This window comes from Schistocerca cancellata, chromosome 4 (genome assembly GCF_023864275.1).
Source record: "Schistocerca cancellata isolate TAMUIC-IGC-003103 chromosome 4, iqSchCanc2.1, whole genome shotgun sequence".
In the NCBI taxonomy this organism is placed as follows: Eukaryota; Metazoa; Arthropoda; class Insecta; order Orthoptera; family Acrididae; genus Schistocerca; species Schistocerca cancellata.
In genome coordinates, this window is record NC_064629.1 from 541,138,264 (window position 1) to 541,165,950 (window position 27,687).

The 27,687-nt window shown below is 39.4% G+C and overlaps 1 protein-coding gene across 1 annotated transcript in view; it reads left to right on the forward strand.

Annotated features, from left to right (window-relative positions):
- The window catches only part of LOC126183760 (uncharacterized), a 57,224-nt gene extending 33,822 nt beyond the window's left edge, over nt 1-23,402 (forward strand). Inside the window, exon 3 of the mRNA XM_049925988.1 lies at nt 21,227-23,402. Within this exon, the coding sequence (XP_049781945.1) occupies nt 21,227-21,670 (444 nt within the window). The 3' untranslated portion in view covers nt 21,671-23,402. The remainder of the gene's footprint in view (nt 1-21,226) is intronic.
- Nucleotides 23,403-27,687: the final 4,285 nt, after the last annotated feature.

Here is a 27,687-nt window from a genome sequence, read left to right on the forward strand (position 1 = left end):
TACACGCTTTTGGACACTGAAAAGTTTTGTTTGACTTGAAGAGTTACCCCAAAATATTATACCATATGACATTATGGAATGAAAGTAGGCAAAGTATGCAAGCTTTTTCATTTTTATGTCGCCTGTGTCAGCTAACACTCGAATTGCAAATACAGATTTGTTAAGGCGTTTCTGCAGTTCTGTGGTGTGCTCCTCCCAACTGAATTTATTATCAAGTTGTAATCCCAGGAAATTAAGACTGTCAACCTCTTCTATCTGCTCTTCTTCATACTTTCAGACCCAGACCCAGTATTCTCGAACCAAACACATCAAGAAAGGAAGCCGGAAGAGAAACTGGAAGTGAACTATTTGTTGTTTCAGTTTGGCAACGGGAACAATTTGGGAGTGACGGTAAGCGCTCTGATTGGAGGAAACCAGCTACAACGCATGAAGTGTCAGCTATCAAGAAATTTTAATCGGACTATAGTACTGGGCTGCAATATTTACTAGCAGTCAGAGTAGCAACAGCGTCGCACTAGATTCATAAGGTCTTCCGTAGGTTTCGCGTGATCCGAAAGTAATCTGAGGCTGATGTGGAAGTCTGTGTGCGGTGACTCAAAAAGAGGCGCGGTCCAAAAACAATTGCAGGCAGTGAGGTGATGTGAATTCGGCGTCCTCTGATGCCAGATGTAGCGCCATCCGGCTGCATATGATGAGCCCTATATAGCAGCAACTTGCGGCAGCTGGTTTCAAAGTTTCTTCTGTGGAGATGTGAGGAGCGCAGACACGCTGTGTGTGGTCGGCACGACACCCCTAATACCACTTTCTTTCCACCCAAAATTGTGCACTAGTGTTGCATAATATGGGTTCGGATGACGACGTGGTGTAGGTCTGGACCATGGTGCTGCTGATGGAGTCGGCTATGGTACGATAGCAGATGGCGCCAGCCAACCAGTGTCCCAACATTCGCCTTGCGAACCACCGGGAACAACTGCCACAAAACCGGAGGTAGGACGCCCATCCTGTAGCACAGGTGGATCTAGCATTGGCGCTGTTGTGGAGACCGTAGGCTGCATGGCTGATGCAGGATCGATGTTCGCGAGGCCCACTCGTGACTGACGTCACTGTGAACAGCGACCGATACTGCAGTGTTGGCAGGGGCTGCGGGATAGGAGGATAGGGGTCTACTTCATAGCAAAGTCATCTGACAATCCGCGTGCCCGAACGTCAGACACCAGCAAGGGCTGCTCAGGGGTGTAGTCTGCGCTGCAGGCAGCGTTTCTAAAATATGAAAATCGCTGGCACGCTTACAACAATCACGAAAACGTAGTTGATTTTGGTGTACCGGTGGGTGCCTGTTTTGCTGCGAACACTGTAATGAACTCGACCATTCATTTGAATAATGATGCCAGATTCTCAGTTGTGATGCTCCTTAAAGACGTTGTCCTTCGTGTGAAACTCCATTGCGAAGTTGGCGTCTGTAGCAGGCTGTTGATGGTGAAACAGGTGCAGCAGAGTGCGATGACAACAATCGTGAAATAATTCTACCAGGAAAGCATCATATAAGGGGAGAATGCGATAAGTGCTGAGAAATACGAAAAAAGCATTTTCCCTTGTGTGCGAAGCACGAAGTTTGGACATCAGAGTCTTGAAAGTGCAAATGAAACGTTTGGCTTCACTCGATTAACGAGAATGGTACCGCGCGAATATGATGAATCCCATTTTGTTGGAAGAAGTATTGAAATTGCGACGAAAAAACTGCGGAACATTGTCCGAAATAATTTTACTGTTCGTGGCAAATTTCCTAAACAAAAGACGGAAGTGACTTTTTTTATAGTGCTAGCGCTAACTGTCGAATTCATTGAAATAATAAGTGGATATCTACTATCTGCGTCGACGATAATCAGCCTCCGTGTATTCCAGACGGGACCAGCAAAATCAATGTGGATGCGTTGCCAAGGACCGTCAGGGAGAGGCCAATTGAATAATTCCTGGCGCGGCACTGCCTAGTTATTCGCGCCTGCGTGGCAGCGGGCAGTCCTCTGTTCTATCTGCTTGTTAAACCCACGACACGTGCAATGATGGTGCGCTAGCTGCTTAGTTCTAGCGATTCACAATGTTGTCTGTGTAATGGTTTGAAATCATGTTGCTGTAGTGACGTGGGAATGATGACCTCTGTTCGTTCATTAGAAGTATGCGAGAAAATTACACCACTCTGAAGAGAAAGGCTGTTGCATTGCGCATAGTAAATTGATTTCGGATCACAAAGTCAACGAATTCGAAAGTAATACATGAGCAGTCGTAGAGACTGATCCTGTCCAATAGAGTGCGTGACCGGCCGCAATTAGTCGGAACAACTTGCAGTGCTCGCGAATAAAATTCATCAATTTGAAGACAGGAAGAGAGCAATAGAGAATTATCATATCGGTAATGTGAAAGAAGCAGTGACAATCACTGCAGCTTCAGTGCTGTGCAATCAGGCACATCTTTCGTTGGGTGAAAAACAGCAGTCAATGGATTATGATCCTTCACGACAAAAAGTTTTCTACCATGCAGATGCTAACGAAATTTCGTGACTCCGTAGAAGATGGCTAAGGCTTCCTTTTCCAGCTACTGTAGTAGACTTGGGTCGTTGTGAACGCCAGTGCTACGGGGCGTTCAGTGTTTTTAATCTTGTGAGATAATACTGCCCCTGTTCCATGTGATGATGCATCAACTGCAAGCAGTACACATTTTTGCGGATCGAAATTAATAAGGCATGTGTAACTAAGCAATGCATTTTTTAACTTTTGAAATGATTATTCGTGTTTTACATTTCACTGGAAAGGAACATTTATATGCAGGAGGCGATGCAAAGGAGCAGCAATTTGCACTGTATTCGGAATAAATTTAATATAGGAGGTCAGCGGCTTAGAACTGTCTGTAATTCTTGTTCATTTTTAGAAGGCACTCTCTGGATGCCCTCTAAATGCTTGTCGAGGGACGAGCGCCATGAGCGTCAGTGAGATGTCCCAAATACACCATTTCGGTGTTGAAAAATGAACTCTTCTGCAAATTACACTTAAGGCCTGAATCGGTTCAAGCTTGAAGAAGAGATTCTAGATTTTTGGGTTACTGTTCCGGTGTTTGTCCAGACACAATGATGTCATCCAAATAATTTGATCATGACAGAACTTTCGACTTCACTTGTTCAAAGAAACGTTGAAATAACGCAGGAGCAGATGTGCTTCCGAAGGAAAGGCGCTGGTATTGATACAAACCGTCGTGTGTATTGACCACCACACATTTTTTTTCATTTCATCATCCAGGGGAGGTTGAGGGTAACCATTGGCTAAATAAACTGGCGATCCGTTAGCTCCTCAAAGCATGGAAGCTGGAAAGAATCAATAACCGTTTGAGCATTAACTGTCGCTTTAAAGTCGGTACAAAGTCTAATTTTCCTGTTCGATTTTCTTGTGATAACCTTGGCGATGCTTGTTGACTAGTAGGAATAGGTTTGAAAACAGCATTTTGATCTAATCTATTGAGTTCAGAAGCATCTCCACTGCGAATGCCGTGAGGTACTGGACGTGCGCAGTAGAACTTTGGTTGAGCATTGTTTGAGCATAACATGGGCTTAAAAATCTTTGCGTGTCTGAGTGTACTATCGAACAAATGTTCATTTTTTTACTCAGTTGATCAGTGCTGGTGTGAGAATCTTGCATATCAACAGCATGCATATCGTTTTGAATATCTAATCCGAAGAAATCAAATACACCCATGCCAAAAGTATTGAGATTGAAGCATGCGTGAACTACTGTGAATGGCACTGATGCAGTCGTATTTCCATATTTAGGAAAAGTACATGTCCCAAAACCAGAGATACTTTCGCCATCGTAGTGTGTGAGGCGGGGGCGTGACTTTTGAAGCTAAAGGTGTTGTTTCATTAATCAGTTCCACCGTAGCACCAATACCTAACAGAAATGGTACAGATTGATTCCAAAGCTGTAAAGATGTGAATAGAACGCGGTTTGTTCTCTGAATGTAACTATCGGTTCTGACATTTCGAAGAGTGCTTTTATTTGTTTGCAGGAGCAGAGCTTTTTGCTGTTTGTCCATATGAAGAGAGCTGCTTTGATTTAGCCAAGTTTTGCTATGTGCACATCGCTTTGCGATTCGTGTGCTTGCGTCTACTGTTGCTGTGATTATTGCCAGGAGGAGCGAGGAAAAATTCAGAATGTGAGATCATAGTAATCTCCATTTGCTCAAATTTAGATTGAAGAGGAGTTTGCTTTGCCGTTTTTTTTTTTTCCAAGCACATTTGTTTGTGTCCGGACCTGACGGGTGCATTTGCGTATGTGACTGGGGGCACCTCATGCTCAGCTTACGTCGTGGCTTTCGGCAGTTGTGTACATGATCAATGCGGGGCAGAGCCTGCTTAGAACTAGTTGCGGTGAGTGTTGCCACAACAGGAACATTAAAGTCAAATTCTGCGAAGTCTTGTACTTCCTGAGCTTCGATTACTTTACGTACATCACATTGAGGTAAGGATTGTGGACCGAGCGAGGTGGCGCAATGGTTAGCACACTGGACTCGCATTCGGGAGGACGACGGTTCAATCCCGCGTCCGGCCATCCTGATTTAGGTTTTCCGTGATTTCCCTAGATCGCTCCAGGCAAATGCCGGGATGGTTCCTTTGAAAGGGCACGGCCGACTTCCTTCCCCATCCTTCCCTAATCCGAGCTTGTGCTCCGTCTCTAATGACCTCGTTGTCGACGGGACGCTAAACACCAATATCCTCCTCCTAAGGATTGTGATGTTTGAGAATCGTAACACATATTATGTTGTCAGGTTCTGAATAGTGCCATTGCGAAGCACTTCGTCTTGAAAAGAAACTCCACAAGTACAGGTAAATTTACAGTTCCTAGTCAGGCCCTTGAGTTCAGTGATGCATTCCTTGCAAAACTGATTACTACGACAAGACATACGAAAACATGTAAAACGAGCAGCAATTTCATGGATTTGAGCTTCAAAAAATTAATCTAACTTCCAAACCACTGCCTCGTGGGTATGGTTTGGGGATATACTTGAGGGAGCAGTTTCTTATACAAACGAAAAATATGCATTCCTACCCAGGAAAAAAATAAAGAACATCGTGAGTCACCTGTGATTTTGTAAGCTGCAATATGATTGTCGAGCTGCATGTGGTACTCCGTCCATTCCTCTTGTTTTCATCAAGAGAGCAGAGGGGAGGAGACGGGGCCAGGCCATCGAAATTCTGTGCTTCGGTCGCTGCTTGTTTGTGGGCTTGTCGTGTTTTCGCCACTCTAGTTATGCTTGTCAGCATAGTTTGGATTTATTGGCTGTGAAACTAAATATGTGCAGTGAGTGTTTGCTCTCCAGAAATTTCTATTGCATACAAAATTTAAATCTCTTAAAGAAAAGATGTAACATCTTTAGGAACATTATTAAAAATTCAAAAATAAAGAACTCTAGACATTTTTCGTTCCTGGCTGTTTCTAGAAAAGAAAATTTTCAATTAGTTTCTCTCATACTGAAAGAAATACTGATTAGTTCAATATGCACAGACGTGAAATCTTCTTCCATGTATCCAGGAAGTCGCTAATCCCATCCTTGTCACTAGAAGTCTCTGTTGTCTCTATCGGTGTAACATGATGGATGAACACTCCAGAAACAATCAAACACTATAGAATGATTAAAACATAAATTTATTTATCTGCAATATATACAGTACAAAACACATATAACTTTTATGATCTGAGGCTTTGCCAGCGTAAATGCTGCACCGAAGGTTCTAGGTTGTATTGCCGGATACAGTTGTCGAAAGTCCACAGTATTTCGGCGAATAAACATTCCACCATGATGATATGGTGCTGATCTAATTATGTGTGTGCTGGGTGCTGACGGTATTAATGCCTGCCGGTCCAGAGCTCGGGTAACGCCGGCCCCAGGACCTGCTCGGTGATTTGGGAGCGAGGTGGCGGGGGGGGGGGGGGGGGGGTAGTGAGGTTGCGGCTGATGTGGTGGTGGTGGGGGGGGGGTAGAATTTCATTTGCCTTCTCGTCCCTGTCGCATCTCGCGTCCGGATGCCGCGTTTTGCTTTATGAACATTAGTACTGGCTCTCATGCCTTGCTCAGTTGGAAGCCCATATCCCTGTTGATTAAATTATTGGCCACACGGATTTCATTTGCTTATTTGAAAATGGAGTCTCCAAATTTATCAGCGGTAGCCAGGATTTTAGTTTGCTGGTAATTCATTTTACGTCCACTTTCATTGCAGTGTTCTGTTAGTGCAGACCTGTTGGGCTGCAGTAAGCGGGTGTGGCGCTGTTGTTCCGTGCATTGATCTTCGATTGCGCAGATAATTTGGCCAATACAAGTTTTTCAGTATTCACACGGTATTTGGTACACCCCCGCTCTTTTTAGATCCAGGTCGTCTTTCACAGACCCTTATAAAGCTCGTATTTTCAATGTCGGGCGGAAAACTGGCGTTATGTTGTGTTTCCGCAGTATTCCGCCAATTTTTGAAGATACATTGCTAGCAAACAGCATGAAAGCCGTCATCTTACCGTCTTATGCCCTGATTTCGGCCTCCGTGTCGTTCTTGGAGCTCTTGCGTCGCAGAGCCGTCCGAATCTTCGGTTGCTGTGCCCATTCTTGTGGAAGGCAGATTCCAGGTAACTCAGCTCTACCGTCAGACTTTGTTCGTCTGAAATGGAGTATGCCTTGTGTACTAGAGTGCTGTTCTCCTCTGAGGGATGGTGGCAGCTGGAGGCATGGAGATATAAATCTGTACTCGTTGTCTTACGATATACACTGTGGGCAAGCGAGCCATCGGGCCTACGCCGAACTATTACGTCGAGGAAAGGAAATTTGCCATCTTTCTCTATTTCCATGGTAAACTGGATGTTTTTATGGATGGAATTAAGATGTTCTAAGAATTACTGTAGTTTTTCTCGTCCACGTGGCAGAAGAAAAAAGTGTCGCCAACATATCACAAAAATTTGTTACAGCTAGCGAGAGGCGACTGCCCATGACTACGCCATAGTTCGCTCATAGTATTGTCGACTGGAAATAAATAGGATGCTGTCAGAATGTGTCTATAAAACAGTGTCAGCTTAAGACTGAGCTGCGTTACCTGGAATCTGCCTTCCACGAGAATGGGCACAGCAACCGAAGATTCGGACGGCTCTGCGACGCAAGAGCTCCAAGAACGACACGGAGGCCGAAATCAGGGCATAAGACGATAAGTTTTATGGAGTCTTCCAAGTGGACTCGAGTGAAAAGTGTGACGACATCAAAGCCGACCATAATGTCAGAGTCCTACAGCCTTAGCTCCTTGTGCTGACCGATGAAATCACTCGAGTTTCGTATGTGATGTGTACACTTGCCAACGTGACGGCCCACGGGTAAGGCAGATGCTTCAGAGGGGAATGTGTTGGTGCTCCAGTGTTGCTCACTATTGGTCGAATGCCTTCTTTGTGAGTCTTTGGCAGGCCAATCTAGATGGTACAGCCATGCACTGGCGAAATGATTTGGGGACGTCGTCATGGAGTGCCCCGTTTTTTAATACAGGGGAAGAGCTTTGCTGCACTTACTTGGATCTGCTGCTATTTTCCGGTACGCTGGATCGTCCAGAAGCTTTCGCATTTTCCGCTTATAGTCCTTGTGTTGGAGAAGAACCGTGGCATTGGCCTTATCGGCGTTCAGAATAAAGACACTGTGACTATCAAAATTGTATCGCTAAACCGTCGAAGTATTCGTAATAAAGTTTCCGAATTTTCTGCCCTTCAGGAAAGTTCTCGTTCTCAAATTATTCTTTGGGCAAAGAGGTGGCTGCAACCCGAAGTTGAAAGCTCTGAGACATTTAGCGAGTCGTGGAACGGATATGGGAAAGACAAATTAGAGGCCACAGGAGGGGGAGTGTTCATTGCAGTTGACAAAAATATTGGCTCTATTGAGATCACGTATAACAGGTGTAGATGAAGCCAAGTTAATTGTTGGACGTGTTTACCGGACACCCGATTCTGCTGTGACAGTTCTAGAGTCATTCGAATAAAGTCTACGGTCAATAGCGCGTAAATATCCAGATCATGCAGTGCTAGTTGGAGGCGACTTTAACCTGCCGGGTATAGACTGGAATGTTTATAGATTCATTGCTGGAGGTACAGACAGACAGTCATGTGAGATACTTTTGAACACGTTTACTGAAAATTGTCTTGAGCATATAGCTCGGCAGCCCACACGCAATGGATATATCTCAGACCTTGTAGGTACGAATGGGCCGGACCTTATGGACAATGTCAGTATAGAAACGGGGAATAGCGATCGTGACGTCGTTATAGCAACTGTGATTATGAAAGTTAATAAATCAGTTAAGAAGGCAAGGAGAGTGTTTCCGCTAGATAGAGCAGATAAGTAGTTATTAGCATCTTACTTAGACAGTGAATTGGCATCACTTAGTTCAGTAAGATGGATGTGGGGGAATTATGGGCAAAATTTAAGGAGATTGTAAACCGTGGAGTGGAGAGTTATGTGCCTAGTAAGTGGATAAGGGATGGAAAAGACCCACCATGGCAGATGCTGATGAAGCAGAGGCTGTTGCATCATTCTCTGTTGAGAAGGGAACGCACAAATGACGACAGGTGAAGGTTAGTAGAGGTTCGTATGTTTGTCCAAAGATCTATGCGCGAAGCATGCAGTAACTACCACCTTCACACCTTAGCAAAAAATCTGGCAGAGAACCCGAAAAAATCCTGGTCGTACGTAAAATCGCTAAGCTGGTCTACGGCTTCCATTCAGTCCCTTGTTGACCAAGTCTGGTGTGGCAGTTGAAGACAGCAGAACGAAAGCCGAAGTTTTAAATTTCACGTTCAAGAAATCGTTCACACAGAAGAATCGCACAAACATATCGTCATTTGATTATCGGACAGACTCCCGCATGGACGACATAGTAATAAGCATACCTAGCGTAGAGAACCAACTGAAAGCTTTGAAAGCAACTAATTCTTCAGGTCCGGATGGAATCTCAGTTCGATTTTGTAAAGAGTACTCTACGGTATTAGCCCCTTACCTGGCTTCAATTTATTGTGAATCTCTCGCCCAGCACAAAGTCGCAAGCGACCGAAAAAGAGCGAAGGTGACTCCAGTATACAGGGTGTTACAAAAAGGTACGGCAAAACTTTCAGGAAACATTCCTCACACACAAATAAAGAAAAGATGTTATGTGGACATGTGTCCAGAAACGCTTAATTTTCATGTTAGAGCTCATTTTAGTTTCATCAGTATGTACTGTACTTCCTCGATTCACCGCAAGTTGGCCCAATTGAAGGAAGGTAATGTTGACTTCGGTGCTTGTGTTGACATGCGACTCATTGCTCTACAGTACAAGCATCAAGCACATCAGTACGTAGCATCAACAGGTTAGTGTTCATCACGAACGTGGTTTTGCAGTCAGTGCAATGTTTACAAATGCGGAGTTGGCAGATGCCCATTTGATGTATGGATTAGCAGGGGGCAATAGCCGTGGCGCGGTACGTTTGTATCGAGACAGATTTCCAGAACGAAGGTGTCCTGACAGGAAGACGTTCGAAGCAATTGCTCGGCGTCTTAGGGAGCACGGAACATTCCAGCCTATGACTCGGGACTGGGGAAGACCTAGAACGACGAGGACACCTGCAATGAACGAGGCAATTCTTCGTGCAGTTGACGATAACCCTAATGTCAGCGTCAGAGAAGTTGCTGCTGTACAAGGTAAGGTTGACCACGTCACTGTATGGCAGGGCTTAACAACTGGCCGGTTTTGAGCGCGAGTACTCGCGTCTGCTCACGCACGTGCTCGCGAGCAGGTGCAAGGTCGCAGAGTAGGGAGGTAGGGGAGGGAGGAGAAATGCGCGCGCACGTTTAAATAGGGCCGCAGCGTGCCTATTGAATTCGCGCCGACTGTGTAACGTTTAAAGCACTACGATCAGCTCTAACAGTCATTGCGCTGGTTAAGAATCATGTCAAGTCGCCGTTGTGTAACCCCAACCATGCTTTCGCAGTTCAACCCCCATTGGGAGGAATTGTATCTGTTCACAGAAAAAGATGGTGTTGCAAAATGTTTAGTATGTCACAAAACGCTGAATTCTTTCAGGAAATTTAATTTGCAGCGCCATTATATGTCGTACCACGCGAAAGACTACGGAAGTGGAAAATGTGATGGACCAGATCGTGCACAGGAAGTTATTAAACTTAAAGGGAAGCTACCCGAAGAAGATCTGGACGACGAAGAAAAATCAACTGAGGCAGCTCTCAGAGTGAATTACAAAATTGCTTTGCTTTTAGAAAAATCCCTGCGCTCCTTCACTGATGGCGATTTAATAAAAGAATGTTTGGTAGTTGCAGCGGAACATATGTGTCCATCTCAAGTTGAACAGTTTCTGATTGTGCCATTATCTAACATGACCATTATGCGTCGCATACAGGACATGGCAGACGACGTCCAGAGCCAGCTTGCAAATATCTGTAAACATTTTATGGCGTATTCTCTAGCTCTGGACGAAAGTGTTGTTATCACTGGAACAGCGCAGCTTGCCATATTTATTAGAGGTGTTAATAGAGATCTTCAGGTGAGGGAAGAGCTCCTCGATGTAGTAGCCATGAAGAACACTACAACCGGAGGTGATATATTAAGTAGTATTGAAGAAAGTGTTGGAAATATAGGATTGTCGTGGAATTCGTTAGTTTTAGTGTTTACAAACGGTGCACCAGCGATGACAGTGAAAAAATCAGGTTTCGTTGCGCTGTTGAAGGAGAAAATGCAAAAACTGACCGTGCTGAATGAAATAAGGGGAGTTCACTGTGTGATCCACCAGGAAAACTTATGTGCAAAGAGTATCACTCTAAAAAATGTGATGGTTGTTGTTCGTACAACCAATTATATAAGGAAGCATGGACTACAACACAGGCAATTTAAAAGCTTTCTTGAGGGTGTAGAAAGCCAGTATGGTAGCCTGCCTTATTACAGGGAGGTCTGCTGGCTTAGTCGTGGCGAATTATTAAATCGATTTTTTTGCCTATTAGATGAGATAAATGTGTTCATGGAAATAAATAACATGTGTGTTCCTGAATTGAAAGAGCCTTCATGGAAATGTGATCTCGCGTTCTTAGCAGATTTAACTAGCCATCTGAATGCTCTGAACATTTCACTACAAGGTAAATGTGGTGTCACAGCCAGACACCACACTTGCTAGGTGGTAGCCTTTAAATCGTCCGCGGTCCGTTAGTATACGTCGGACCCGCGTGTCGCCACTATCAGTGATTGCAGACCGAGCGCCGCCACACGGCAGGTCTAGAGAGACTTCCTAGCACTCGCCCCAGTTGTACAACCGACTTTACTAGCGATGGTTCACTGAAAAAATACGCTCTCATTTGCCGAGACGATAGCATAGCCTTCAGATACGTCATTTGCTACGACCTAGCAAGGCTCCATGTTCAGTTACTATTGATATTATGAATCATGTACAGTCAAGAGCAACGCTCATCATTAATGGATTAAAGTTAAGTATTCCACCAGCTACGTCCGTTTTTCAAAATTCTAATTTCCTTGTCCTGTTCCAGACCTCACGCCAGCCTGCGTGAGCTAAAACGCGTGCCTTTCGGCTTCCTCTAATAATCACGGTGTTGGCTCTCCTGCCAACCCATAACAGTAAAGATCTGCTAATTACTCATTTCATAGATCGAATACGAGCTTTTAAAATGAAATTGACACTTTGTGTGAGTCAGCTGGAAACAGGAAATCTAGCTCATTTTCCTAAATTATCATCCATGAAAGTTGTTCACAAAGACTGTGAACGTTATTCACATAGTTTAGTTGCCTTTAAGGAAGAATTTGATCAACACTTTCAAGATCTGACAGCACTAGACAGAGATTTTGATCTGTTCGCCTCTCCATATTCAGCGAATATTGAAAAGATTCGTCCTGAGCTGCAACTAGAAATTATTGACCTGCAGTGTGACAGAGAATAGAGACAAATTTCAAAACAAGAAAAACATTTTGTAATTCTACAGGCACTTCCCTCAGAATAGATTTCCTCGTTTGCACAAACTGGCGGCTACAATAATATCAATGTTCGGTTCCACATATGTTTGTGAACAACTGTTCTCTGCAGTGAAATGTAACAAGACGCGCCTGAGAAACGCATTGTCTGATCGAAATTTAAACTGCACACTGCGCCTACAATACACAAGAACAATTACTCCGAACATAAACGCGATTGTAAAGGACAAAAAGTACAAGATAACCGAGAATCCCACACTTCAGTGACACCTTTTATTGTGTAACAGTTCACAAATTAATACGAATGTAGAGGCATACACTAAGCTAATAAAATTATGTGGCACGTGTACATTCTCCTTTATTTGTCGCAGTAATAATTCGTGAGTGATATCCCTGCAGGTGGCCGCGGATTTACATTGACTGGCGGCAGCTGTTGTGTGCCACACGTGACTCTCCCCACTTTCCGCTCTGGTCCAGTAGTGGGGGTAGCGTGCTGGCGCTACTCGGTGCTCGCGCCTTGCTGCTCACAGCTTGCTCCGCGAGCACGTATGTTGTGAAGCCCCGCTGTATGGAGAGTGCTACGGGAGAACCGGTTGTTTCCGTACCATGTACAGCGTGTGGAGGCACTATCAGCAGCTGATTGGCCTCCACGGGTACACTTCTGCGAATGGTTCATCCAACAATGTGTCAATCCTCATTTCAGTGCAAATGTTCTCTTTACAGATGAGGCTTCATTTCAACGTGATCAAATTGTAAATTTTCACAATCAACATGTGTGGGCTGACGAGAATCCGCACGCAATTGTGCAATCACGTCATCAACACATATTTTCTGTGAACGTTTGGGCAGCCATTGTTGGTGATGTCTTGATTGGACCCCATGTTCTTCCACCTACGCTCAATGGAGCACGTTATCATGATTTCATATTGGATACTCTACCTGTGTTGCTAGCACACGTGCCTTTACAAGTATGACACAACATGTGGATCATGCACGATGGAGCTCCTGCACATTTCAGTCGAAGTGTTCGTACGCTTCTCAACAACAGATTCGGTGACCGATGGGTTGGTAGAGGCGGACCAATTCCATGGCCTCCACGCTCTCCTGACCTCAACCCTCTTGACTTTCATTTATGGGGGCATTTGAAAGCTCTTGTCTACGCAACCCCGGTACCAAATGTAGAGACTCTTCGTGCTCATATTGTGGACGGCTGTGATACAATACGCCATTCTCCAGGGCTGAATCAGCGCATCAGGGATTCCATGCGATGGAGGGTGGATGCATGTCTCCTCGCTAACGGAGGACATTTTGAACATTTCCTGTAACAAAGTGTTTGAAGTCACGCTGGTACGTTCTGTTGCTGTGTGTTTCCATTCCACGATTAATGTGATTTGAAGAGAAGTAATAAAATGAGCTCTAACATGGACAGTAAGCGTTTCCGGACACATGTCAACATAACATATTACAGACATATAACATAACAAATTACAGACCGATATTCCTAACTTATGTTTGCTGCAGAATCCTTGAACGTATGTTCAGTTCGAATATAATAAACTTTCTTGAAAGTGAGAAGCTTATGTCCGTGAATCAACATGGTTTTAGAAAGCGTCGCACTTGCGGAGCTCAGCTTGTACTTTTCTCACATAATGTACTGAGAACTATGGATGAAGGGGAACAGGCAGATCCCATATTTCTAGATTTCTGGAAAGCATTTGACACGGTTCCCCACTGCAGGTTGTTAACGAAGGTACTAGCATATGGAATAAGTGTTCACAGACATGTGAATGGCTCGAAGACTTCGACGGCGAGTGTTCACCAGAGACAAGGGTTTCGTCAGGAGTGCCCCAGGGAAGATTGAAAGGACCGCTGTTGTTCTCTATACACATAAATGATTTGACAGGCAGGGTGGGGAGCAATCCGCGGTTGTTTGCTTGTGATGCCGAGGTGTACGATAAAGTGTCAAAGTTGAGTGACTGTGATAAGATAGAAGACGACTTAGACAAAATTTTCAGTTGGTGTGATGAATGGTAGCTAGCCCTAAATGTGGAAAAATGTAAGTTAATACAGATAGGCAGGAAGATAAACCTGCTTGACACAGTCGTTTAAATATCAGGGCGTAACGTTGCAAAGCGATATGAGGTGGAACGAGCATGTGAGAACTGTGATAGGGAAGGCAAATGATCGACTTCTGTTTACTGGTAGAATTTTAGGAAACAGTGGTTCACCTGTAAAGAAGATCACATATAGGACGCCGGTGCGGCCTATTCTTGTGTACTGCTCGAGTGTTGGTGATCCGTACCAGGTCTGATTGATGGAAGACGTCGAAGCAATCCAGAGGTGGGATCCTTGATTCGTTACCGGTAGGTTCGAAGAACACGTATGTGTTATGGAGATGTTCCCGGAACTCAGATGGGAATCCCTGGAGAGAAGGCAACGTTCTCTTCAAGAAAGGTACTACCCGCGACGCACCGTAAGGTGGCTTGCGGAGTACCTTTGTAGACTCAGATGTAGATGTACGTGGGCTGGAAGGGCAACGAAACTTTGTCTTCGCTGAGAATGTGAAGTGCTGTCCTTTCTACTTTCGAGATGTTGCTTCGTGATGGAATCGAGTTGAAGAGAATTCAGCAGGTTTCCCGACGAATTTCCTCTGTGACATTGCTTGGTACTCCTCAGATAGCCTGCTCCACAGGCTTACAATCGCAGTCGTTGGAAGAGATGGGGGTGCCGGCGCAAAGATCAGCGTCGTGCAGTTGTTTTCCCGTGAGACTGATCACGGCGCGTCTGCTGGCTGCAGCTTACTACGACTACATAATTTGAAATCGAGAAGACCTGGCGATTTGTCTCTCGTTTGATTTCTTGTCCAATCCGACTAGGTCCAGGTGGTTCCGTCGGTCCATTCCCACGAATCTGCAGAGAGTATAGAGGATAACCAACGAAAATTTCACCCCTGAGCTGACACAGCTTTATAGACACGTTCCGACGTCTATGAGCAGACTGATGGCGTAGCCGTAGACAGCCCCCTCTCACGAGTTTTAGCCAAACTAGTCATGGAGTACTTTGAGGACAGAATATTGGAAACCGCCGGACTAAAACCTGTTTGTTTCTTTCATTATGTCGACGACACTTTTGTCTTCTGGCTACATGGCCCAGAATGACTGCAGAAATTCTTAAAGCATCTGAGTTTCAGCCATACAAACATCCACCTTACTATGGAAATAAAAAATGATGTCAAACTTCCTTTTCTCGATGTCTTAATTCAGCACAGGTCTCACGGCTTACTTGCCCGCAGTGTATACTGTAAGTCAACACATACGGATTTATATCTTCGTGCCTCCAGCAGCCACCATCCGTCGGAGAGGAACAGCATGCTCAGCACTCTTGTACACAGGACATACCGCACTGCAGACGAACGAAATCTGACGCTAGAGCTGCGGTACCTGGAATTCGTCTTCCACGAGAATGGATACAGCAACCAACAAATTCGGACGGCCCTGCGACGTAATAGCCCCGAAGGCCGAAATGATGGCGTAAGACGACAACATGGCCGCTTTCATACCGTTTGCTGGCAATTCATCGTTAGACTACAGCGAAAACACAACGTAACGCCAGTTTGCCACCCGACAGTCAAAATATGAACTTTATTGGGAACTGTAAAAGACGACCTAGGTCTCAAAAAGGGGGGGTTGTACCAAGTTCCGCGTGAATCCAGGAAAACTTATACTGAACGAACTACACGGAAATCAAAGATCGATGTTCAGAATATGAGTGCCACACCCGCTTATTTCATCACAAGAAGTCAGCAATAGTAGAACACTGCACTGTAAATGGACATAAAATGAATTAGCAGCAGACGAAAGTCCTGCATTCTACCGATAAATTTTGAAGTGAGTGAAATCTGTGTGACTGATAATTAAATCAACAGGGGCATGGGCTTCCAGCTGGGCAAGATATGAGAGCCAATACTGATGTCCATCAAAGCAGAACGTGACTTGCGGACGCGAGATGCGACAGGGACGGTGGGTGGAAGGCAAATGAGAATCTACCCCCACTACTGCAGCCGCAATCCGTCCCTCCCCCCTCCCCCCTTGGCAACCAATTCCAAGTGAGGTGGCGTGGTGGTGGTGGTTAGCACGCTGGACTCGCATTCAGGGGGACGATGGTTCAAACCTGTGCCCGACCATCCTGATTTACTGCAAGCAGCCACCATCTAGTGCCCCAATTGAGCAGCAGTTGAAGGAGTGCAGCTGCTAGTACCCAGTCTGACAAATCTCAGAGCAGGCTGAACATCTTGGACCTTATTGCTGCTGACTTTGATACTAACCTAGTGATATTATTGCATTAGTATGCACATCATAATAATGGGTGAACTGGCATCTAAACACATTAAATTAAATGTAATCAATGAACCTGAATGGTTTCGAGTTTTTCTGCAGTTAGTGTCGAATTAACCAACCTCTTATAATCAATTTTGGATAGTCTGTAAGTTTCTATTGCGAAAAACAGGCGAATAAAAACAAATGAATCTCAATACAATGGTTAATGCCATCGAAAACGAGTGATCATTGGTCTCGACTAATGTCACTGATAAACTGTTTAAGAAAGTTTGAGATTCCAGCTGAGTACTGAAAGAAACAGTTAAACTGTGTCTTAATGTCAATGAAAATGAAGTATTTTATACAGGACTACACATGAAACTACCAAAAGTAAGAGCAGATAAACAGTCAGTAATAAACGACACTGCCTGCCTCAAGTGGTCATTTCTAACTGGTTTATATCCTCTGAACAACCATACACACATGCGTATAAATAGATTCCATATGTAACCAAATTAAACTTTGCCAACATACCGTCTCCAACAGAGCTCAGCCATGTTCCGATATACGATAAACAGAATGAAAACATCCCTCTAAAGATCTGTGGTATCCAATACTCAGATTATGAATGGATGACTGTATAAGACAAGCGAGATGAGAAAGAATTTCGCTACATATTACCAATTACTGTCCGAGAAACCTGTAAATGTATTAATGTTGCAGATCAGTAATACAGATACATACAAATTCTATTGCGTACAAAACCTTTTTCAGGCTAGCAAGTAGTAGCATTACTGGTCATTAGCATTCAGTTGTAATGTGTAAACGCTGTCTGTGGTAGTTTCATTCCAGTGATGAGTTAGATGCACATTTAGTTTACTGCATACAGTGTAAACGAGCCAATAGTGTCATGCCTTGTGGCAAGAACGAATTTATAAAATTTACCAAGTTTATCAACAAACTGAAGCTGCCATTTGCAGTTTATGCTAATATGGAATGCATGTTAGAACCACTTGTTACTTGTAGTTCTATCAGTACTCAGGCTGGTATTCCGAAGAGATACATCTGTACACATTGTTCAGCCTGGCTGAACCTATGACGAAGGATATTCCGAGTTTAAATTGTACAGAGGCAGCGACTGCACGAAGTGGTTCATTGGACAGCTGTATGAGATACATCTGTACACATTGTTCAGCCTGGCTGAACATACGACGAAGGATTTTCCGAGTTTAGATTGTACAAAGGCAGCGACTGCACGAAATGGTTCATTGGACAGCTGTATCCAGTTGTGAGAGTGTAAAATGACCTTTAATTTCAAAATAAAAGAAATGATAATAAGCAGAGAAAAGAATCAGCATTTCGCCTTGATAGAAGTTTGCCATATGTGGAGGGAATTGTTTGAGGAAAGTGATGTCAAATATAGAGACCACTGTCATTTCACCAGTGCATACCAAAGTGCAGTACACCCAGTTGCGATGTGCACTGCAGGTCTCAATATACAGTGCTCCTCAAATTCCGTAATGTGAGTAATTACAACAGGCATCATACATGATACATCACCGGATACCTAGTGGGTACAAATAACAGAAGATGAAAACGAAGTTAAACTAAATCCAGATTGTGTTTCTCTTCTGCTATCTAATATGAAATAAGTTAATAATTTATGAACTGTATTTCAGTAGTGCACCAAGAGAAGGTATGCAATATAATTTTCAGATTTATTGATTCACTAAATATCTTAAAGTACCGCCATGAAAAGTGCACATCTTACCAGAAATCCTGTGAGCTCATGATAATGAGGAGGTATTTTCCCAATGATCACGAGTTTACTTCTGTTAAATAGAAAGGTATTTTTTTGTAAGAATATACAAGCAAAGAATCGTTTCTGCTGGAAGATCGTCTGCCATCAATAGAAAAGTTTAAAAGTTTATTGAAAGAGAAAACAATAACAGAAGGCGACTGCCAAAGAGTTTACAAACATGTGTAATGTATTTCAGTGTAAAACACTTGGAAACTGTTGTGATTTATATTTGAAAATTTCGGATCTACTTGTTGCTGATGTTATCGAAAAATTTCATAATCAATATCTTAAAATGTATGAATTGTGTTATGTGCATTACATTACTTCATATGGCTTGGCATGGGATGTTGAAAATTACTAAAGCACAATTGCAGCTTATTACCAATACTGAACAATTCCAGTTTGTTGAAAGAGGCATTAGGGGCAATACTGTCTATTGTTCCTGCACACATCCATAGCCAACAACAGATTCATGACCATTTGTGATAGCAAAAGTGACATATCTTACATTGTATATCAGGATGTGAATAGCCTTTACATATGATCGATGTTACAATAGCTTACCCTTGATTTGTATTTGCTCTTATATCCAGAAAAAAATGTCATCACCATTTGATAGTAAGTAACCTAAGAAATTATTTTGAACCTTGTATAATAAGAAAAATTTTTATTCACTATAGGAATCTGAAATAATGTTAACATCATAAATTAGTTTTAAAAGAGATTCATCAAATTTTATGATTTAGACAAGCTTCTTGAATGGAGCCATACACTAAGATTAGTGCACAAAAACATATGAGAGCAAGCAATGATTTTGAGAGAATTTTTTTTAAACTGATAAATGACAGTTTATTTGGAAAACCCATGCAATACGTGCAAAAGCTGTGGAACATAAGACTAGCGACATCCTGGGAAGTTTGATGAGGAGGACCTGCATTAATTACCAAACCTAATTTTCTAAGTGGTATTATTTTTTGAAGAAAATTTGTTGGACATTTAACTGAATAGTCTTCTTGCAGTATTTGATAAACCAATTGCAATAGGAATGGCTATTTTGTATATTTTGACTATTCTTCTTATTCACTGTCATTATGGTTATACATTAAACAAAAAAGTGGTTTAATTAATGAAAAACGATTTGACTGGTGGAAGTATTACAGAATTTGTTTATTTATGAGCAGAAATGTATGTATTTGAGACTGAGTCTGGATGCCTAATTTGAAAGTTGAAACAACTGTGAAGTATGTAATTTAAGCAAAGCACCATGTTGTTTCTACAAGTAAATTATCTTCACAAGGATGATAGATGTTTTATTCTTCTTGATAAGGTGAATATATTGGCTTGGGGTCCCTACTCCACTGATAAATAATGAAGAAAATGGTGATGAACGGTTTTATGATAAGCAATGTAAATATGTAGAAAATATAAAAAAATATATAAGTGTATGTGTGAAAAATTTAAACTGTAGGTTGTAGTTGTCAATGTTAACTGTAATAGTAATTGTAAATTGTATCTGTAATTGTAAATTGTAGCTTGAACACACTACCAGCCTTGTAATGTATGTGAATCCACCCACTCATACGAAAACATTCCTTTCTGATTGGGTACATTAAATTTGTAATCGCCAAAAAAGTATGTGCTCATTGCCCTGAGTTACTTGAATTCAAGTATGATGTATTCTTTTCTGTGAACCAGAAATTTAGATAATTTAGTTTGTTCACTTATGTTTGTGATCAAGAAATGTCAATCATACTTCCTCTGACAGTGAGTATGTGAAAAAATATAAAAACATGTAATGTAAAAACATTAAATAACTTCATCTAAGAATATTATTTGTTGTAATAGGCTATGCTGAATGGTGTATGTAAATGTGCACTGTCAAGCAAGTGTGTATCTTGCTTTTCTTTGTGAATGCAATCTTTTTTAAAATGAATTTGATATCAAAGTATTTTTCTTTGGAGTTTTTCCCACCCATACCTTCTGTAACATATAATATTGTTTGTGCTTTATGCAGTAGAGATAGATTTAATTCAACAATAGTGCAGTTGACATGTGTCGTCTCTTAGTGGATGGCTGGCCTTGTAATGAGACATGTCCACCACAGACATGAGGAACTTTCTCTGCGCCACACTGGCGCTCAAGGTCTCTCTCTCTCTTCCCTCATTCTCTCTCCCTCCCTCCTCTCTCTCTCTCTCTCTCTCTCTCTCTCTCTCTCTCTCTCTCTCTCTCTCTCTCTCTCTCCCTCTCTATGATCCAGCAAGTGCCTGCACTGAAGTGCATAACATGTTTCTGAGCTGTATGTGGGTGTGAGTGGGTGTGTGTTACCAATGACGAAGCTAGCGTATTTATACATTTTTCCAGAATATTGAAGAAATATTGAGGCATGTGTGTGTGTGTGTGTGTGTGTGTGTGTGTGTGTGTGTATGTATGTGTGTGTGTGTGTGTGTGTGTGTGTGTGTGTGTGTGTGTGTGTGTGCGTGTGTGTGTCTGTCTGTGTGTGTTATGTGTGCATACATATGTGTGAGCAGTTTAGAGGCAAAACGTCTTTGAACAAGGTGCCACTTTCAGTGAAGCTTACATATTCTTTTCGACATGGAAATACTGTATATCTTTGAACATGATGCCATTTTATTCAGTTCAGAGTAAAATATGTTTCAACATGTCACTACTTTTAAGCAATTCAGGTGGCTGACTGTCTCTTGTTAATGCTCACTAAAATACTAAATTTTCATTGACTGCTTCATTTTAATGCCTGTAAAATGCTATGCTAAGATTGGCTGGAGTGAGGGAGCGGAAAAGGAGGAGGAGGAGAGCGGCAGCATGATGATGTTATTGAAAAGAGGCATGACATGTCATGTCATGATGATGTCATTGATAAGTGTGATGCCATGTTGAATAAGAGTGATTCTGTCGCTGATAATGAGGGCGATGGGGCACATGACAGGCACATGTATATCCATTAAGATCTTCACCAAATGGTAAAAGGCCAAAGTGAGCAAAATACAGCATAACATAGTAGACATCATGGTGAAGTGAGATACTTGTGTGTATGAATTTCCATAATTAAAATAGCCTAATTTTCCATTTCAGATTTCTGATGATGAAGAAAACCTCCAAGAGTCTTCACAAAATGTTTTTGGAGAAGCATCAAATATAGATCACACATCTCGTGAGGAATTTGCCACATGTGCTGCTACTAATGAAGAAGGAAGGTCGCGCAAACGAAAAGTTTCCCAGTCTGCTAAACAACAGAATATGAAAAGCAAGAAAAAAGAAGAACCAAGGCCCATGCAAGCGTACAGTACTTTGGATAGTGTGGGAAATATTCATCACGATGAATGCTCTACTTTTGGCGAACATATTACAACAAAGCTTCGAAAATTTGACGAGAGACGAAGAACAATTTTAATGCATAAGATAAATAATTTGATCTTCGAGGAAGAGATGTGCCTGTACTCACAGCAACATACATCAGATGCTGCATCTTTTTCTCTCACTGTCTCTCCTCATTGTAGTTCTGAACCACAGTTCTAACAGATTTCATGCCATTCATAGTTAATTGTTCAACCTCTTCACCCTATTCATCCTCAAGCTCATTCATCTACTGTTTTTCATAGTCAGCAATGTCATGCCAAATTACATCATTTTTAACTCGCCAAACAATCACAACCAAATCTATTCATTCACTTCAACAATTGCAATCACTAGATACAACTGAATCCATAACTATAACGTGCTGTTTAAATAGTTGTGTACCTTAAGTGTGTTTTGTCTGCACTAATGTGTTAAAACTGTCCATTGATTGTTGAATATTTCAGTAACTACCCAGTATTTTTAGTAAAGGTGACAAATGTAAGTTTTTTGTGTTAGTATGAGTGTAATCTGAGGTATTCTTATTATGAAAATTTGTGTAACATGTAACAGAATCAAACCTACAAAATACGTTTGTAGATATTCGAGAGGAAGTGAATCGAATTGGTAATGCAAACAAATTCATGGCCTATCTTCCAGCTGTCTTCTTCTTCTGTTTTCTATTATCTTCTATCGATACGTACATAAACTGTCTTGTGCCACACTGTTGTCTGTATGTCAAAGCTAAGCTCAGAAACTACTTTAGGGATTTTGATCCAGTTTTGATTAATAGACTGTTACACAATGAAGGTTTGTGTATATAATTTATAAATAACTGTTCCACACCGCTGTTAAAACGATGCTATTGCCCGCTAACGTTACAGGCACTGCAATTCCTGAGACCAGGGAAGTCTGACCAAAATCTCTGTTGGGCCTGGTGATTTCATGGTAAAGTAAAAGGTCGTGGCAGCAAATTGCGGGCTGACCACTGATGTTTATCTCAGCTCTTTAACATTGAATTCACCTCTCAATGATGTGGAGATTCGTCAGAAATAAAACGTTTGCATTCCACATTAAAATGGGTGGATAACTGGGTAGGGACATACAGGACACCAAAGTGACATCCACTTGAAAGACTTGCACCAGGCTATTCAACCAGATAAAATGATTATTAACACAAGCTATACATTTATTATACACAGTGTATATTCACCTTCAATACATCTTATGAATTAACATCCCCTGCTGCCTCTTTCTGCCTGTATGTGAAGGCTACTCTCAGCAACTACTGCAGTGTGTTGACACTTGCACTAGACTGGATCTGTCAGCAAGTTCTCATAAGGCATGAATACTACCTGTTCCATATTTAAATGTCATTTGGACTGACATCTCATAGCAAAGATGGGAGATAAGCTACTGCCTCTCTGCAGCATATGTAAGCCTTCAATGTCCAGCTCATGTTGCTGGCACATTTCAGTAACTTGTATGAAAGTGATGATATTCAGTTACTTAACGTTGACTTATTCAGTTTTAATCATAACTCTATGTGCAGCTCTCACAAATGTATTGAAACAGAGTGTAAAGGTAAACTGTTAGTCCTCATTGTCTTCATATAAAAAAATTCCTACATAAGGAGCTCTAGTTACTTGTTTCAAGTAATTACTAGTAGTGAAATCACATGTGTCCAAAGTATAAAGTGTATAACGAATAGTTTTGCCTTCAGATAGACTGACAATAAGTAGGCATAAAAGACCGTTTTTAGTGCTATTTAGTGCAAAGTATAAATTTTTTAAAAATCAAAGAGAAACCACAAAAAAATCGCGAAATATCAAGCAAAAAACACTATTTTGTCAAAAAGTTGATTTTAGTAATAAGAAAGCCAAATAGAAATGTATGAAGAATAATATTAATTTTTACTAACATTTTAACGTTTTCTTCAAACATTTACATGATTTCTTGAAGCATTTTTACTATATTTTAAAATATTTACCTATAATTTAGAATTATTTTCGAAGATACTTCAGACATTCGCATCATTTGTCCAGATATGTTACAAAGATTTTTCAAATATATTCTAAAATTTTCAAATAAAAATATAGATACAAAAGTTTCAAATCATTTTCTTATTTTCATGTCTTTTTCCTAGAATATGTTGATTATATTCTCAAAATTTTAATAAAATTTAAAACAAGAGATGAAATATAAAACACTAAAAATACTTCAAACTAAAAACTCTATAGTATTAAATTCATGATAATGTCCTTGTTATTTCCTTCTTTATATCTCAGTTCAATATTTTTCTCTTCAAACAATTGTAAACCCCGTTCACCTATTAGTCTCAAGTATTTCTTTGGTAAAACAATTTCATACTAATTATTTAGTTCTATATAAATTTTTTCTCCATATCTCATGTACACATTACTACATCCAGAAATATGACATAAAAATTATCTAGCTCATTAACATTCTTAAATAATTTATTACTGTTTACATTATTGAGTTTTTAGACACAGACTCCATTTATATAACAAAAAACTTAATTTAAAAATTGAAATACATCTATTATAGAAATATAAAAAATGTTTAATATAAAAATGTAAGTTTTTTCATAGTGGAAAAATAAAAAATGTTTTATCTTATTAAAGTTTCTTCAAAAAAATCAAGACAGGAAATTGAGAAACTTTCTAAGACATTGAATATGACTAATATTTGGGAGGAATTTAAATTTGCCAAAATTATTTTTGTTGAGATAAGTAAGAAACAAAAAGAGAAACAAATTCACAGTAATAATTGCAAATATTAGTTTAAACCTTCTTAAATTACAGAACATTTGACAAGTATAAAAGATATGAATGCCACTCACTATATTAAAGATACTTATGGAGATGATGTATATGATTTTGAAATTCTTTTACATGTAATGAAAGTTTCGTATATATTTAGGGAAGAAATCAGAAAGTGAAATTCTCTCTTTTATGACAGTAACAAATATCAGACTATTATCATAATTTACCAACAAAATAAGTTACCAAAAATGTTGAAAGATTTATTTCTTTATATATTATTCTTTAGAGTTTCTTACTCAATAAGCAATAAATGTTTAATGTAAAAATGTATATAAAATATTTTTCCTTATTAAAATTTTTTTAATAACTGTACTAAAAAATCAAGATGCAGTCTGAAGACTGTTTTAGCTGTTGGAATAACGAAAAACCAAAACTAAAAATTTGTACAGTTGAAGAGATCATAGATCTGTTTAATAATTTGGCTATGGATAAAAAACTGAATGTAAATAATCCATCTTTGGTGATGAAGTTGAGGAATGCAATAGAAAAAGATTGAAAAAAGTTCATAACTTCAAAAAAAAAGTAAAATATTAAGAAAAATTAAACTTCTTAGATAATACTCTATGTTGAGTATTATATGTTAAATTCGTTTTTCTATAGATAATTATGTAAAAAATGTATCAGCTGGTATTTTATAATTAAAAGTTGGATATACGTTTATTGTCGTTTTTTGTGTCCCTATAATACCTTTTTCTAGATAAATGTTTATGATATGAATAGGATAATTTTTAATAAAATTATATAGATTTATATCACTATCTGCTTTTAACTGTGTAGCTCATTCTAAAAAAATCACCAAACGAATAATAAGCTTTTAAGTTGGTGGTTCTAAATTGAACATTTCTTGTGGAAATATTTCATTTCTTCCATTTTTCAAATGTAATATACATAATTTAACATGATCATATAGTAATGAATCAATCAACAGATTATTTTCACTATTAGTTTGAAATACAACAAAAATAAAAGAAGTAATATCAAACTACATTGAACTATAGTAACATGTGACATCTACCTCTAAATTGTTAATACTGCTTAATCCTGCAATTTATGTAATCATTAATTTGCAAAAAGATCGATATCTTTTGATTTTTCAACATAGGTTTTCGTTGTTCAAGCTCATAATTATTTTCATCTTCAACTATAATTCTTCCTTCTTTTGGACAAGTGTCTTTAATTTCAACTCCAGAATTCAGGTCATCTGAAAATAACGTCATTCGAACTCGAGCTATTAGTGAAAATTACAGTGAAATTTCCTTCCCACCGTACTTCTTTATAATCTTTAAAAATCCACCAAAAACCTGAAGTGAAAATAGTACACCAGTTTTCTTAGTCACTATTTCACCATTATTAATTATATGTCATTCTATAAAAATTTTATAACTAAGAGACTAAGTTAAGTGGAATAAAACTTATGCTGAAATAAAACAATGTTCTGTTCTCGACAAAACTTTATTTCCTTTCTTTATGTTTGCATAATCAAATAGTTTTCGACACAGTTCTAAAATTTATGTAAAATTGAGCATGATTTTGATGTAGGCAACCAGATCCTATATTTATGTTAATTTTTACATCTATACTAGGAATACTTCAATTATTTTTACTTTTCTCCTTCACCAAAATGCAATGAAACTGATAGCTTTCAATCTTGTTGATTTATAAAGATTAAAATTTATAAATTCGTTTTTAAAATACCTGTTACAGTAGCACTATTGACATTGGTCATATTATCCTTTACATCAGTAGCATTTATATCTAAATCCCGAATTTTGTCATGAATTGGAACAAATAATGGACAATTCGATTCATAAATTCGTGTTACATAAATTCAACACTGGGTTTAAAAGGAGCAACAACATTAGTTTCAGAATGCAGTAATCATTTTTTGCAAACATTCCATGAGCTAAGTCAAAATTAACATTAATTAACTTAAATGGCACAATTTTTGGAATGTCATTAGCTATCTTTTTCGCTTTAATAATTTGATTATTAAATCTTAACAAGCTTCCAATACTATCTACTTTTATATCTATAAATAATTTAACATCACTCTCACTTATAATTGAATTTAAATTTCCATTTGCTTAATATGTATGTTTGGTTTTTTATATTGAAAAATATTTCTAAACCTTTGAAACTATGTTGACAACCACGAATTTCAATTTTTTCTCCATCGCAATATAACTTAAAATTCTTAATTGTGACATTTGGAGTTAAAATATTCTATAAAAACCAATTACTACTACATTTGTGTAACTATCTCTAATAGGAACTGTTAATTTTATTTTGAGAAGTGATGAATTACCACTTTATTGAAATAATCATTTTGTTATTACTATTAAATAATTATTAATTAAGAGACAAATTGGGATTCAAAAATAGAAATTTAAGCAAATAAATCAAAACTAAATAGTGAAACGTTTACATAATTCAATTTTATTGGCAACTGGTCCAAGTGTATGTGGAGAAACATCAGTAATGTTTGATAGATATATTTTAGCTGCAGCTGGAATAAAATTAATCATTTATATGTTTATTCTAGAAGTTCAGGACAATGAAAATATCAAAAATATATGGAAATAGATACAAAGTGATGGCGAATATAGTTACTTTTATGGAAAAAAATTATGAAATCATACCATTAGATGAGTGTGAAATTAATTCAGTTGCTTTATTTGATGAATTTATATTTGAAATTGAAGATGTAATTAGAGATTAATTTACTCCAGGTACACATACAGGAATAGATTATCATCAATTAACTGAAACATATTCCAAAACACCTAAGCAGTTACTCAGAGATAATACAAAATTTTCTTAAATATATTTAGATGAGGCAATACAAATTTATATCATATTTGCCATAGATTTATTTGTAAAGAATTAAGATTTGCTGATATTAAGGAAAAATGTAGTAACTTTTGCAGTGATAATCAGTTTTCATTTTTGGCAATAGATAGGACAAAAAATTAATAAAGGAATTATATCGAAATAAGGTTAAAAATTTTGAAAGAAGAGCAAGCTTAGCTATATAAACACAATTATTGAACCTAAATATTGAACATAAACATTGAACATAAAAGTTTAACATATTGAACAAAAATGTAGATGGAATCTAGTGACTCTTTAAAAACAAATGTTGAAAAGTAAATTATTCATGTCTTTATCCTCATTACTTGTATGCAAAATTAGCTGAATAAATTTTATCTGTAACAGTAGATAGGTGAAAAATGTAGGGAAAAATAAATTGGATATGGGATGAGGAATTGTTGGAAATGGATAGAGACTATAAATTTTTTATAAAATTTTTTCTATATAAATGATTATATTCGGTATTGATTCTACTTTTTTACT